The 16,306-nt window shown below is 37.8% G+C and overlaps 1 protein-coding gene across 7 annotated transcripts in view; it reads right to left on the bottom strand.

The window, feature by feature from the left end:
* Positions 1–16,306, bottom strand: part of PLPP1 (phospholipid phosphatase 1) — a 99,173-nt gene that overhangs the window by 49,027 nt on the left and 33,840 nt on the right. For 4 of the 7 annotated variants that reach the window (XM_078365500.1, XM_008992061.5, XM_035291571.3 and 1 more), the window contains one exon: positions 9,233–9,387. The exons of the other annotated variants lie outside the window; for them this stretch is intronic. In XM_078365500.1, coding sequence (XP_078221626.1) covers positions 9,233–9,387 — 155 coding nt within the window. The remainder of the gene's footprint in view (positions 1–9,232; positions 9,388–16,306) is intronic. 7 annotated transcript variants of the gene reach the window in all.

Here is a 16,306-nt window from a genome sequence, read left to right as displayed (position 1 = left end):
ATAACACCCCATTTTTAAAAATTAAAATATCCATGTGGGCAAATACTAAGTAAATCTGTGCAAGGAATTCTGCTAGGTGCTACTAGGAATACAAATTGAATAAGGCACAGTACATAATTATAGACAGAATAAACTGAGGTACAAAGAACTCTGAGTGTTCAAAAGAAAAGAAGAGTTAGTGATGCCTCTGAGTGGTAATATTTGATAAGCCAGAAGTTATGAGAGTCTGCATCTCAGCAGAAGGGGTCTAGGACAAAGACAGAGATTTGGAAATATAAGACCACAGAGGTGCAAAACACTGTACAGGATATATATAAAGAGAAAAGAAGTGAAGTGTGAAGCACACAGCAACAGCAATGGAAGAACATGAGCGAAGGAAGAAGATCCACTAAGGTTGACTTGGGTGGGCAGAGGGCAGGTCAGGAGAAAGTGACATCACCATGGCCACATCAGAAAGAGAGGACATTCAGGAGGTGGAGATTGGTCCACAGTGCCCAGTATGGCAACCAATGGGTTTTCAATTGACAATAAAAGAGGTTTTAATAAGAAAGGGTAACACCAGGCTGCAGGTTTTAGTAAGGAAATATAAGAAAATATGCATGAATCTACCACAAATGCGCACTATTCTTAGAAGAGGCTACCATCACCACAGGCCTTAGAAATATGCATGAATCTACCACAAATGAGCACTATTCAAGAGAAGAGGCTGCTATCACCAAAGACCTTAGAAACATTTTAAAATTGATAATTAATAGCCAATATTTGCCATATCTCATATAAGCCCATGAGATGTATTAAATCAATGCCATTACCCAATGCCATTTCATCTTCACTATCTATCTAAACCTAAATACACACCCCTGAAAGGGGATGAAGACAAAGACCAAACCATGGTTTGTTCACCGACCCACTTAAGGCTCAAAAGATCAGCTCTTTCAGATTCCTGTTCTGGAAATATGGAGATTGTAACAAAAACTGAGTAAGTTCAAGGTGGCATGCAGCATTGGGCCATGTACAGGGAAAACTGGCTGAAGGAGAAGCTGAGAACAAAGTACGTCTACAGAGGAGGAAGTAGTGACTAGCCTGGCCCCCTGAAAGGGCAAAATGGGAAGGTATCTCTGGCTGTCCACTCCCAAAAGGCCTCAGTGATCTTGCTGTTTGGGGTTACTAGAGTGCCTTGTATCCTTTTCAACAAAGCCCAGTTTTACTTAATCCAGTTAGAAAGAACTTCTACTCCTTGAAACCAAGAGAGACCAAGCAAAAACAATTATAATTTAACCATTCCCCCTACTTTGACAACATCTAGGTTATTTTTTATTTTTTGATTACCCTATATGATGCTATAGTAAACATTTCCTAATACAAATTCTTGTTTGCATTTCTAATTATTTCCTTAATATATATTTTTATGTGGAATTAAAAGATATAAACATTAAGTTCCTTGATAAACCCAAAAAGGGTTAGTGCACACCACCAACTTACATCACCAGACACAGTGTACAAAAGTGTAGATAAATGCAAACATTTAAATAGATACTTGATATTATCTTTGACATTTCCTGAAGATTTCAAGGCAAAAGTGAAAGAGTTCCCTTTCTTCATTTATCAGTTCAAGTCAAAAATCCTTTTCCTTTTACCCGAAAGATTATATCTCTAAATCCCTTTCGTCATTTCTCAAATGACTACACATGTCAAACACTGTTTCTCTTATTACTTGAGCTGTCAGAATTCATTTTTACTCTCCCCCTTTCTTTTGTTGAGCTATAATTCACATACCATAAAATTCACCCAGTCTAAGTATTTATATATATATATAAAATTCAAAGGTTTTGGTAAATTTATATAGCTATGAAACATCACCACAATCTAGTTTTAGAACATTTTCATTCCCCCTAAATTCCCTTGAGCCCATTTGCATTCAATCACTGCTCCCACTAACAAACCCAGGCAACCACTCATCTGCTTTCTGTCTCTACATAAATTTGCCTTTTCTAGACATTTCAAATAAATTATACAATATGTAGTATTTTGTATGTGGCTTTTATCACTCAGTATAATGTTTTTGAGGTTCATCTGTGTTACAACATGCATTTTGTTCCTTTTTTTTACTAATTAATAGTAATCAATTGTATGTATATACCACATTCGGTTTATCCACTCACCAGTTAATGGACACTTAAGACTGTTTACAGTTTTGTGCTATTGTGACTAATACTATGAACATTCATAGGCAAGTATTTTTGAAAATATGTTTTCATTTCTAATGGGTAGATACCTACAAGTGGGATTGCTAGGTCATATGGTAAGTTGATGCTTAACTTTTTATGAAATTGCCAAACTGTTTTCCAAAGTGGTACACCCTCTTTTTACATTCCCACATTCCACTTTTTGATACATTCACTAGTCAGTTAGCCCATGACTCAGACTTTCTGCATAGTAAGCTCATACTCAGCCATAAATAAACACAACTTTCTTTTACCAGGGAATATTTATAATGGTTCAAGAGAGAGCATGTGACACAGTAATTTATTGCTTCCACAAACCAAATACCACAAGAACACTTTGCATCCTTTACTAGAGGCAAGAAAGGACAACATATGAATATGGTCACACCACATCTTCTTTAACTTTCTCTTGTGCAAATGTTCAGGATCTTGGAACCATAATACCAATACTAACAAATTCTTTTAGTTAGAAATATTGGTGGTGGGGTATCCAGCAAAACTGAGAAACTGGTTAAAAAACTCTTTTACATGTGAAGGAAACTCTTCTAATATTAGGGAAAATTATAAAATTGCCTTCACAAAATAATGTTTTAAAGTTCACCTACATAGCACCATGGATATATTGTTCCTTTTTGTTGCTGAACAGTATTCCATTGTACTAATCTAAAATATAGAAGATGCCCAGGAGAGAGTGGCATGCAACTTCAGAGACCACAGTAGCAAATTACTAAGGTATACATTGCCTTGGGGATAACAGCAGCAGGCAACAGTCTGAGAAATCCTGACACACAGATAGCAGGCACCTTAGGATTTACTGTGAGATCAAGTACCACCTCAATAGTCTGGAAAAAGAAAAGACCCCATCAGCAGAATAAAAGACAAACAAAATAAAAGAATTGTGTCCACTTGTGAAATATTTCAGGAAATACATTCTTCTCTTAATGTCTGAACAAGAAGAGAAGAATGTGGATGGAGGTTAGAAGCCTGAAGAACCCAGATGTATAGGCCGGACTGTCAAATAATGGAGCTATTATTATGTTGTTAATAAAATTTTTCATAAGAACTGAGAATCAGTACTTTCCACAATGCTGTAGACAGGAAATGCAGCCACACATGAGAATAACATAGGAAATGCAGCTACACATGAGAATAAGTAAACAAGAAAATAAAACTTTTTTTCAACCTAAGAAACTCATCTTCATAGTACTATATTTTCACAATTCTGATAGGCATTTCCCCCATATTTAAGCTATCTCCAAAAAGAGAAATATAAATATATATATATATTTTTTTTTGTATGTGGCTTTTATCACTCAGTATAATGTTTTTGAGGTTCATCTGTGTTACAACATGCATTTTGTTCCTTTTTTTACTAATTAATAGTAATCAATTGTATGTATATACCACATTTGGTTTATCCACTCACCAGTTAATGGACAATTAAGATTGTTTACAGTTTTGTGCTATTGTGACTAATACTATGAACATATATATATATGTCTCTACTATATATATATACATACATGTGTGTGTAGATCCACTCAGGTTCAGAGACAACCAATCACTTCTAAAAAGCCTAGTCAGCTACACAGTCTGCTGAGCCACAGGACAAGGAATTAAGTTTGATTTATTGTGAATTCTCAAAATATAGTTATTTTGATCTTTTTTTTCTTTTGGTACTTTCTTAGAAACAGACAAAACTAAACCCACAAACATAACATAACAGTTAAATTTCCAAAATACTATGTAAAAATGGGTATATAGTTTAAGCATAAACTATATAAATTTCAAGTATATAAAAATGAAAATAGAAAACTTTCTAATGGGTTTTTAAAAAATAAAAATAGCCTTCCTTATTTGAAAAACAATGTTCAAGGGAGGCTAAAAAACAAAAAATATAGAAGATAAAATGAAAATATCTCATATATTAATAATCCCACTATTCAGAGAGAACCATTACTATTATTTTCCCTCTACTCTCAACATATTACAAAAATCTTTCCATGTCAAAAAATATCATGAAAAATTATGAAATGACTATAATATTTCATCACTAGAATAAATCATAAAACAGTCCCATACAGCTGAACTTATTTATTTCCAATTTTCTGCTATAAAAAGTGCTGTAATCAACAGTCTTGTGACTAATTCTCTACATGAAACTTACATTTCTACGATACATTGCTTCCAGTTTAATTTCTAGGTCAAACAATATACTCTTTTTAATGCCAATTTATATCCCTGCTAGATTCGAACACCTGTTTTCTCTGCTTGATAAGCTGGGAAAGTTCTCACCTTTGCTAATGCTGACAGGCCAAACTGTGTTCTCAGTGTTGCTTTAATGTGAACTTCGATTTCTTAAGACTTAACAGTCTTAAGAAATGTTAAATATTAAATAAAGCATTTCTTTATATTTCTTGGCAATTTTCTTCTATTGACAGCTTTCTATTTATGCTTTTTCCCCATTTTTCTTTGAGGTAGTCATCTGTTTTTCACTAATTAAAAAATATGTAAAGAGGCTGGGTGCGGTGGTTCACACCTGTAATCCCAGTACTTTGGGAGGCCGAGGTGGGTGGATTGCCTGAGGTCAGGAGTTCAAGACCGGCCCGGCCAACACAGTGAAATCCCGTCTCTACTAAAAAACACAAAAAATTAGCTGGGTGTGGCAGTGCACACCTGTAGTCTCAGCTCTTTAGGAGGCTGAAGCAGAAGAATCACTTGAACCCAGGAGGTGGAGGTTGCAGTGAGCCGAGATCACACCACCACACTCCAGCCTGGGTAACAGAGCGAGACTCCATCTAAAAAATAAAATAAAATATATAAAGTGGTTAAGACTTTTTCACAAACATCTATTTCTTTTTTTTTTTTCTTTTTTTTCACAAACATCTATTTCACAAACGTTCCGAGTTTAGGTCACCATGAATAATACAATCACTCTTTAGAAAGTGTTTAATAAGTTGGTCACAAGTACTGGCTAATCTGTTATTTTAGGCTAAATATTTTTGCTAAAAGGTTATGCCATAGAGTAATCATGACTTAAGAAAAGCAGCTACTTACAGTCAATAATCAAGTCAATTTAAAAGAGCCTAGTAAACACACATAAGTTTTCTATCCCAAAACTATACATTTAAAAATCTATACAAAGTATACTGATTCATTGCCACATATGGATTCAAGATTTAATACTAACTTTATTGTCACTATCATTACTCTGAAAGTTTGCATACAAAAAATCTTACCTTTTCCTAGAAATATAAGAATTTATACAAGTAAATGTATAATGAATTACCAAGGGAGAAGGTAGACCTACATAAAGCCAAAAATGATGGGGAAAAAGTCTGGTGTGAAATCTAATATAAATCATTAAAACCCAAAACCGAAAACAAAGTGTTAGGCCAAATAATGCAGAAATCTATAGTTTTCTGAATGTGGTACCTTTTTGGATAGCTAAAGAAGAAACAGTCAAGAATATATTTTTTAAAAGATTATGAACCTTGCATTGTAAAAATAAATCACCACTCTAAAATATAGATTTTCTATCACCCCAAATAATCTGATCAAATTATAAAGCATATGTATATTAGTTACACTAAGCATAAATAATTCACTTTATAGAAATTATTTTCTATGTATAACAACAGATGTTATACCAAATTATTAAAACAAATCTATCCCAAGAATTTGCAATAATCACTCCTTGCATATTCAAGCACATTTAAGGCCCAGAAACTGGCCAAATACTACTTCCTTAATTAAAAATAAATTTGGCATCAGGCCGGGATGGTGGCTCATGCCTATATCCCAGCACTCTGGTGAGGAGTTCAATATCAGCCTAACCAACATGGTGAAATCCCATCTCCAATAAAAATACAAAAAACTGGCCAGCCATAGTGGCTCATGCCTGTATCCCAGAACTCTGGGAGGTGAATCATGAGGTCAGGAGATCGAGACTATCCTGGCCAACATGATGAAACTCTGTCTCTACTAAAAATACAAAAAATAGCCAGGTGTGGTGGCACAAACCTGTAGTCCTAGCTACTTGGAAGGCTGAGGCAGGAGAATCGCTTTAAACCCGAGAGGTGGAGGTTGCAGTGAGCCGAGATCGCACCACTGCACTCCAACCTGGTGACAGAGCAAGACTCCATCTCAAAAAACAACAACAACAAAAATACAAAAAATTAGCCGAGCGTGGTGGTGTGTGCCTATAGTCCCAGCTGCTCTAGAGGCTGAGGCAAGAGAATCGCTTGAACCCAGGAGGTGGAAGTTGCAGTTGCAGTGAGCCAAGATCATGCCACTGCACTTCAGCCTGGGCAACAGGGCAAGACTCTGTCTCAAAAAAAACCAAATAAATAAATAATTGGCATTAAAATATTTTTCCAGGTTGATTCTAACAGCAAACTCGCAGGAATTAATACCCAAGAACTCAAGGATTCATACCAAGTCTTTTTCCACTCCTTAAAAAAAAAATTAGCCCTATTGCTCTTTATTTAAGCTGCTTGATATTACAATACTATAACTCAAAAATATTTGTTATAAAGATAAGTAAAAAAAACAAGGCAGAAAACTAAACCTGTGGTGTGCTCATAATGATATAAAAACTGTCAAACTAGGTTGGGCATGGTGGTTCACGCCTATAATCTCAGAACTTTGGGAGGCCGAGGCAGGTGGATCACCTGAGGTCAGGAGAGTGAGACCAGCCTGGCCAACATGGTGAAGCCCTGTCTCTACTAAAAATACAGAAATTAGCCAGGCATGATGGTACGTGCCTGTAGTCCCATCTACTCAGGAGGTCAATGAAGGAGAACTGATTGAACGTGGGAGGTGGAGGTTGCAGTGAGTTGAGATTGTGCCACTGCACTCCAGCCTGGGCAACAGAGCAAGATTCCATCTAACAAACAAACAAACAAAAAAACTGTCAAACTAAAGGAAACATCAAAATGCTACCATTAGTTGTCTTCAGTTAGTAGAACTAAGGGTTGTTCATTTTCCCTTTCTACTTTATAATAATTTTTTTAATTAATAAAAAGATTGTGGGCCAAGTGCATGTTGCCAGGTGGCCAACATAGCAAAACCCCATCGCCACTAAAAATAGAAAAATTAGCTGGGCGTGGTGACAGGCACCTGTAATTCCAGCTACTTGAGGCTGAGGTGCGAGAATCGCTCGAACCCAAGGTGGGTTCCTTAAGGTAAGGAGTTCAAGATCAGCCTGGCCAACATGGCGAAACCCTGTCTCTACACAAAAATTAGCTGGGTGTGGCAGCACACACCTGTAGTCTCAGCTACTTGGGAGGCTGAGGCAGGAGAATCACTTGAACCCAGGAGGTAGAGGTTGCACTGAGCCAAGATTGCACCACTGCATTTTAGCCTGGGCGACAAGAGCAAAACTCTCTCTCAAAAAAAAATTATATGTTATTTTTACAATTAAAATAATTTATTCACTCTGGAGCAACTATCTCCTCAACTACAGGGGCAGTTAAAAAAAAAAAAAAAAGCTTTATCTGGCAATAGTTGCTCAAAATCATGGTTACCACAACTACTTAGTACTTCATGTAAGTACAGTAACACCATCTATTGTCATCTAAGTGGCAGTACCTCCCTGCACACTATTTCTCATTAGCTGAATGGCTGAAATTTAAGTTACCAGTTATGGTGGGATTTATTTCTTAGAAAAAGAAGTATCTCCTTAAGCTAAATGCTAGATTTTTCTATCCCTTTACTCCCATAAAAGTAGCTATAATCAAATTAGGATTGTAAGAATATACTAATACTTATATACCTTAGAACATATAAAAATCTTGGATCCCTTCACCTTCTAAATACTGAGCTGAAGACCATTAGAAAAAAATCTAACAGACAAAAAGAACGAACTCAGATATATAAACTGGAAAAACAACTAGGTTATTATTCTTAGCCAATTTGGGGGCAAAATAGAGCGAGAAAAGCCAGCCAGTCCTATTGCAGAACAAGGCTGCTGAGTTTACTAAGACTATAATTTTGTAAGTCATATATCTAGGAAAGCCATCTGACAAAAGACAGGTGGCCAGAGGAGAAATGAGTTGTGATATGCTACACTGCCAAGACACTCAAAGAGGGAAATCTTCACCCTCCTCCTCCCCTTTTATTTCCAAGTCACATAAAATGACAATGGCAAGATTTAGGAATGAGAGCCAAGGGTGAAGAAAGTAGGCACAATATCCCAAGTGGCAATCTTAACCTAGTTTGTGAATCTTAATCTAGAATGAAAGTTTTTACTTAAAACAGTGAAACCCAATAGTATCCTACAAACTGATAAACTGTCTGAAGTACAGTACATAGTAAGAAATAGTGACTTTGTTTTTTTGGTTTTTTTTTTTTTGAGACAGAGTTTTGTTGCCCAGGCTGGAGTGCAATGGCGCGAACATGGCTCACCACAACCTCCACCACCCAGGTTCAAACAATTCTCCTGCCTTGGCCTCCCTAAGTGCTGGGATTATAGGCACAAGCCACCGCACCCAGCCAATAGCGACATATTTTAATGTATTCCGATAATTTTATTTTGCATATATATTTGTGGTCTTTCGGCTGAGTTTGTTTTCTCAAATTTAATATGCAAACGTTTTCCTTTTCCATGGCCTCAATTTCCACTTGATAGCATGATAAAGCAAGCATAATCTTAGTTTCGGCTCTGCCATACAATAGCTTACTGTGCTTTAACAAGTGTCTGGGCCTAAGTTTCTTCAGTTGTTTACTGAGATGAGTTGGTCCAAATGACTGAAAAAGACTCTCTATTCAAAAACAATCATTCTATAATTCTTCAGTATAGCATCAAGTTGTCCTGGGTAATATCCACCTTTAACTGGAGAAACACTGCCCCTGGACTAAAACACTGGGTATATTCCTCAAGCAATCATTCACTATATCAACATTGGTGAAAATAGTACTATGGATTTACCCCCATCCCAACTCCATCACTTCATCCAACCTCCAGCACAACAAACCCATCACTACCTACTTATTAATTTACTTACAGAGGAAATGGGCAAGCCAACCCCCACTAGGATGAGGACAGTGGATGTGACGGTACTGTCATGGTACGGATAGTTGATGCTGTTGTCTTTACAGAAAAAGCCTCTCTGAAATGGATATATTTGGCCCAATTTTAGAACAGCCATAGGCATGGAAGCTGTTGGGGAAGGGAAAAAAAGACACATATGATTAAATTCAATTCACTTCATTACGAAGTAAAGTCTACTGAATGGGATGCAAATGCTATCCATATTTTGCCCTCACTGGAGATGGATCTCCATTATATCCAAGAGCAAAGATTAAGGAAATCATGCAGCATCATTTGCTTGTCCATATCAGCCCCACCTTTTTCCAAGTATAAATACCCTTACTTGTACTGACCTCTGATTTTAAAATAATCAATAAAAAAGACTTCCACAATCTTTTTTTTTTGACAGAGTCTTGCTCTGTGGCCAAGGCTGGAGTATAGTGGCACAATCCCAGCTCACTACAACCTCTGTCTCCTGGGTTCAAGCAATTCTCCTGCCTCAGCCTCCCAAGTAGCTGGGACTACAGGCGCATGCCATCACACCCAGCTAAGTTTTTGTTTTTGTTTTTTAATTAGTGATGGGGTTTCACCACATTAGCCAGAATGGTCTTGATCTCCTGACCTTGTGATCTGCCCACCTTGGCCTCCCAAAGTGCTGTAATTACAGGTGTAAGCCACCGCACTCAGCCCAATTCATTTTTAACTGAATTGCTTAATATTGAACTGTGCTTAAGAAAAAAGGCAAAATTCCATAAATAAATTCAGCAATTACTATCATAACAGCCAAATGTAATCCAGTAGAAGAAACACATAAAATTTGCTTCACATTGGAATTTTTAAATTTTTTTCTACATTAGAATTTAAACTAATAGGGTTAGAAAAATAATAGAAACCAACCAGGCACAGTGGCTCATGCCAGTAATCCCAGCACTTTGGGAGGACAAGACAGGCAGATCACCTGATGTCAGGAATTCAAGACCAGCCTGGCCAATATGATGAAACCCCATCTCTACTGAATATACAAAAATTACCCATAGTGCACTCCTGTAATCCCAACTACTGGGGAGGCTGAAGCAGGGGAATCATTTGAACTTGGGAAGCAGACATTGCAGTGAGTTGAGACTGCACCACTGCACTCCAGCCTGGGCAACAGAGCAAGACTCCATCTCAGGAAAAAAAAAGAAGAAAGAAAGAAAACTATAGAAACTGTAAGTATATATTCAGTAATAAAAATAGAAAACTTTTTGTTTTCTAAAGACAAACACTGGGTTTTATTAGCCCTGGCAAGGCTCTAAAACCACTTTTAACAAGTTATACATAAATAATTTTTAGTTGAAATTCTGCACCTAAATAAAATGACCCTGAAAGACCAAAGTTAAATCATTTAAATTAGTGGCTTCTTAAGATGTTCAAATTTACCATGTTTTTAGGCTTTGTTTTATACAATTCAAACATTCAAGAATCTACTCACTCACTATATCCACAATACTAAGCCACACTTAGGGAGGACAAATTAGTATAAAACAAATACTAAAATTCAAGAACCTAAACTGTATATGTAAAAAAAGAATGCATACCCAGTAAATTGCTTAAAAAGAAATCCCAAGGTAGATTTTTTGGGGGAAATGATGAAACTGTTCTGTATCCTGACTGAGATGGTAATTCTACAACTCTTTTACTGCATGTAAAGTTAAGAAGGAATACCATAAAAGGCAGAAATATGCCATAAAAACAGAAATATAATTACTAAAATGGCATAGAAGTACCTATAGGAATTCAGAGGTCAACACAAACTGAAGGAGTTAGAAAAGACTATTAAAGAAGAGGCAACTGAATTGAACTTGAAATGACAAGTAAAACACAGGCAATAGGGAGGAGCACAGTGAGACCATTTAGCGCGGCAGAGGGAGGCAGGGAAGCATCAACAAGAGCACAAAGGAAATGAGCAAGACGTTTTCAAGGTACATACATTTTGTAGCCAACATGTATTGCATGCTTGCACATGCTGGGAGCTAGGCTACATAGATTAACTCAATCCTTACCTCAGCTCTGTGAGGTACTTATTATTACTACTCGCTTTTTTCATACAATGTTATTAAAGCTTAGAGAAATGAGGAACATTGCTGAAACCGGAAAGTGGTGAAATCAGGATTCCAACACAAGCTATCTCTTTCTAGAGTCAGGGAATATATGACTTCCCATGGAGACAAGTGATCTGGCTAGGTTAACAGGTTAGAATTGTAGCAAAGAAGAAATGATTGGGAGAAGGGGAAACTGTCCTTTAAAAACCTCACTCAGTATAACACGTCATGTTCATGATAAAAACTCAAAGTAGGCTGAGTACAGTGGGCCAGACCTATAATCCCAGCATGCTGAAAGGCTGAGGCAGGAGGACCCCTTGAGTTCAGGAGTTCAAGACCGGGCTAGACAACATATTGAGATTCATCTCTACAAAAAAAATTTTTAATTGTCTGGGCATGGTGACATGTGCCTATAGTCCCAGCTACTCAGGAGGAACTCTTGAGCCCAACAGGTAAAGGCTTCAGTTAAGCCATGTCGTACCACTGCACCCCAGCCTGAGTTACAGAGCAGGATCCTATCTTAAAAAAAAAAAAGAAGAAAAAACGGAAAGTTAATGGACTCTATTATTTTCTATAGATTATACCTGAATTCTGCAATTCTGTGGTTTTTAATGGGAATGACAGTGCTTGAGAGTATTTATTAAAAGATTATGGGAGCCAGGCATGGTGAACTAATACCTATAATCCCAGCGACTCAAGAGGCCAAGGTGGGAGGATCACTTGAGGCCAGAAGTTCAAGACCATTCTGGACAACTCAGCAAGACCTTGTCTCTAAAAAATATTTTTAAAAATTAGGTGGGTGGTCAGGCATGGTGGCTCAAGGCTGTAATCCCAGCACTTTGGGAGGCCAAGGCGGGCAGATCACAAGGTCAGGAGATCAAGACCATCCTGGCTAACACAGTGAAACCCTGTCTCTACTAAAGATACAAAAATTAGCCAGCCTTGGTGGCACGCGCCTATAGTCCCAGCTACTCAAGAGGCTGAGGCAGAAGAATCACTTGAACCCAGGAGGCAGAGGTTGCAGTGAGCCAAGATTGCGCCGCTGCATTCCAGCCTGGGCAACAGAGCCAAGACTCCATCTCAAAAAAAAAAAAAATTAGCTGGGCATAGTGGTACACACTGATAGTCCCATATAATTAAGAAGCTGAGGCAGAAGGATCAATTGAGCCTGATAATTCGAAGCTGCCATGAGCCATGATTATGCCACTGTATTCCAACATGGGTGACAGAGCAAGACTCCCAGCTCCAAAGAAAGCAAAAGGATTACGGGTTTAAAACACTTGAAAAGGATGCAAGCTTGTAGGAAATAAAATATCACTGTCCTCTTTTGCTCAGGGTCAGCAACATGGTAAAATGAGGGATTTTAGAAATTAACTTCCAGGAAAACAAAAAGTGAAAGAGCAAGAAAAAAGGCAAATATTTACAGTTTTGAAGAAAACCACCAATTAGGTGATAGTAGTGTGTAGATAGTGGAAATAGAATAGGATGCACAGAAGAATGTTTTGAATACAGAAATGATACAAAACTTGAGGACTGACCACAAATGCTGAGGCAGACCTGAATTTGGCACTTCAGGGTTTGGATGTATAAAGAATAAAAGTTCCATTGACAGAAATGAGAAGTTGCTGGGGGAGCTCATTTATGGTGGAAGAATATTAGTTTAATATTGAGAATATTACCTGTGGGGCAACCTGGCATCTCCCTAAATGCTCAGTCTCATCTTCCACTGTCTTTTAAAGGTTCCAATCACACTGCACCACTTGCCGTTGCCAAAACATACTATGCTTTCAAAACCCCAGGTTTCATAGGGATTTGAAATGCTCAGCCTTCTACTGGGGATAGTTGCTCTCTCATTTCTCCTTCAAGTCCAAGTCAGGCACTCCCTTCTTATGTCCTATGGCACCATGTACATATGTCTATCACACTGTACTTAAACTTGTTTTTTATGTGTGTGTCAGCAACTCTGAGGGCAAAGGCTACCTTTATCATTTTTGTATCCTTTGTAACAGGAACACAGATCTGAACAAAAAATTATTAAATGGCTAAGTGAATAAAATTCAGGGTAAAGATGAGAAGTAGAGAAAGATGTATAAGTTGTTGGCATTAGAATTTGCAACTTAAGCTAGGAAAATGAAACAGTTCTCATAGAAGGCAAATCAAGACTAAAAGAGACAAATCAATCAGCTAAGGACTAATATCCATAGGGAAATCAAGAAAGAGGCTACAGGAGGAGAGGAAGAAAGGATGCTCACAGGCTCCAAGGGGCAGGGGCTATGTCTGTCTTGTTCAGCAACACAGTCTGGCCATTTTTCAAACAAAAGAGTGGATGAACAATAGAGAAGTAGGACAATGTTGTGATACAAAAACCAAGGCTCAGAGTTTCTAGTACACGGTAAATCTAGTATGTCAAATGCTAAGACACCAAGGAGCATGAGAACTGACTAAAGACTGAGGTCTTTACTGAGAATATACTGTACCATCTCTACTAATACAACAGTGGTATCTTTATAAAGTAACTTCAGTATTGAGCATTATTCAATATTGGGTTGTCACTGTCTAAGCATCCCTTTCTTCAAGTTAAATATGTCAAAATTATGTCCCCTATTGCTAATATGTATTACACACACATAGAGGCATGTCCATCCCTCCAGAGTAAACAGATACCTCTATTCCAAGAAGTAATGGAATAGTCTTTAGCTGCTATTGAGATTGTTTTTGGGGGGGGGGTTTGTTTGTTTTAGACAGAGTCTCGCTCTGTCTCCAGGCTAGAGTAGTGCAGAGGTACGATTTCGGCTCACTGCAACCTCTGGCTCCCAGGTTTAAGTGCTTCTCTGACCTCAGCCTCCTGATCAGTTGGGACCACAGGCACATGCCACCAAACCTGGCTAATTTCTGTAGTTTTAGTAAAGACGAGGTTTCACCATATTGGCCAGGCTGGTCTTGAACTCCTGGCCTCAAGTGATCCACCTGCCTTGGCCTCCCAAAGCACTGGGATTACAGGGACGAGCCACCGCATCAGCCGAGATTATTTTTAATTTTAATTTTTTAGAGTAGTGATCAGAGTTCTATGTTAAAGTTAGTGTTCTAGGAAGATTCTTCTCCTAATAAACACTTTTTTTTTAGGACAGATATATTCTTTCCTTAATATCTAAAGGACATAGATACTGTTTTGACCAATATCATAGTTCTAGGATATTTTTCTCATAATTAAAATTTCCTTAAGAGGGTCACTTTTAAAATTATGTAATAATTTTGCAATGAACTTTCATCTATTACAATAGATTCACAATAGTTCATTTATGCGTATTATCAGAAAACAAAGTGTTTTAACTTTCTTACATATGTCTTTCTTACATATGCACTTCCTACCCTTCTTCACTCAGCACTACGCCCCACAAAGCTGACTTACAGACTGTATCTATGGGCTGTGTCACCCTCTCTCTCCAGTTAGGTTTGGGGAAGCCTCCCCTCCCGCAGAGCTACTGGGTATTAGGGGTGTAGCAGTGAAGGAGAAGGCACTGGCAGGAGTCAGAGCACAGAGAACACATAACAGGGCATTTATTTCCCTGGCTCCCCTCCCACAAGATCACTGTGGATATTAATCCTCTAACTGGAACTATAGCTGCTGTCAGGCAGCCTTCTCCACATAGCTCTCTTTTTGGGGTAGTACTCCTTCTCTTTGCCCCTCAGGTCTAAGGGGCACTATTCCCATCCTCTCTGTTACTAGCCCTACTACAATATCTTGTTGATTTTTTAAACTCTGCCCACCTATTTGTGAATAGTTCCTTCATTTAATCCTCTTCAAATGATCCAGCTAGAATATGCCATCTGTTTCCTATCAGGGTGATGGATGACAGTGCCACACACATATTCTGATCTTGCTAAACACAACTGTTAGGTATGTATGTCTGCCCTTAGTACACTACTTCTATGATATGTTGAGGAAAACAGACACATGAATACCTGGATAGATGTAAACAGATGTTCCCATATTATCCTCAATTCAGTGATAACTGAAATCTCTCCCATTTTATTAAATATATGTCACATATACTTCTTCAAATATATACCATTATAAAATATTCCAATGGAATAAATCTAAAGTACATTTTACAAAGAGAAAGACTAAATTAGATCAATGTTAATCTCTAATATGTAGAAGGTAATAAAAAAGAAGTGCTAAATTAACATTCTAAAAGAATGAAATAAAAATCAAAGTTATTAAAGTGACTACACTGATTCCCGTACCCACTCCCTTCCCCAGTTTTCTCTAAAAATCTCATTTCAGACATTTAAGTGAATCTTATGCTACATAACAGGGAAACTCAGATGTCCATCCCCTTATTCATTCAAACATTTCCATTGTCATAATATGGCAGCTGCAATGCCAGGAAAGAAGAAAGGAAAAATGACTAAAAGAGGGGAAGAATGAAAAAGACCTCAAAGCAAAAAGTTTTTAAGAGACTGGGTCTTACCCTGTTAGCCAGGGTGGAGTCCAGTGGCATGATCACAGCTCACTGTAACCTCGAACTCTTGGGATCAAGTGATCCTATCACCTAAGCCTCCCAAGCAGCTGTGACTATAGGGATGTGCTACCATGCCTGGCTAATTCTTTTTTTTGAAGTGACAGAATCTTACTCTGTTTCCCAGGCTGATCTCAAACTCCTGGACTCAAACAATCCTCTGGCCTTGGCCTCCCAAACTGCTGGGATTACACATATAAACTACCATGCCCCGCTACCAGAGAATTTTCAATAAAAGAGGGAAATCAGTACTACAAGAAAATAACACAGCTGTAACTTCAAGCATGACTGACACTTAGGTTTGGGCAACACAGCCATCAGGATCCCAGCAGGAAACAGATAGCACCCTCAAACTGGGTAATTTAAGGAGAGTTTAAGAAAAGGACTATTTACAAAGTACAAAAGGTGTGGGCATAGTCAAAAGATAGTGCAACCTCCTGAAGC

This window comes from Callithrix jacchus, chromosome 2 (genome assembly GCF_049354715.1).
Source record: "Callithrix jacchus isolate 240 chromosome 2, calJac240_pri, whole genome shotgun sequence".
NCBI lineage: Eukaryota > Metazoa > Chordata > Mammalia > Primates > Cebidae > Callithrix > Callithrix jacchus.
The sequence above is the reverse complement of the archived record's forward strand: the minus strand, read 5'-3'. Positions and strand labels throughout refer to the sequence as shown.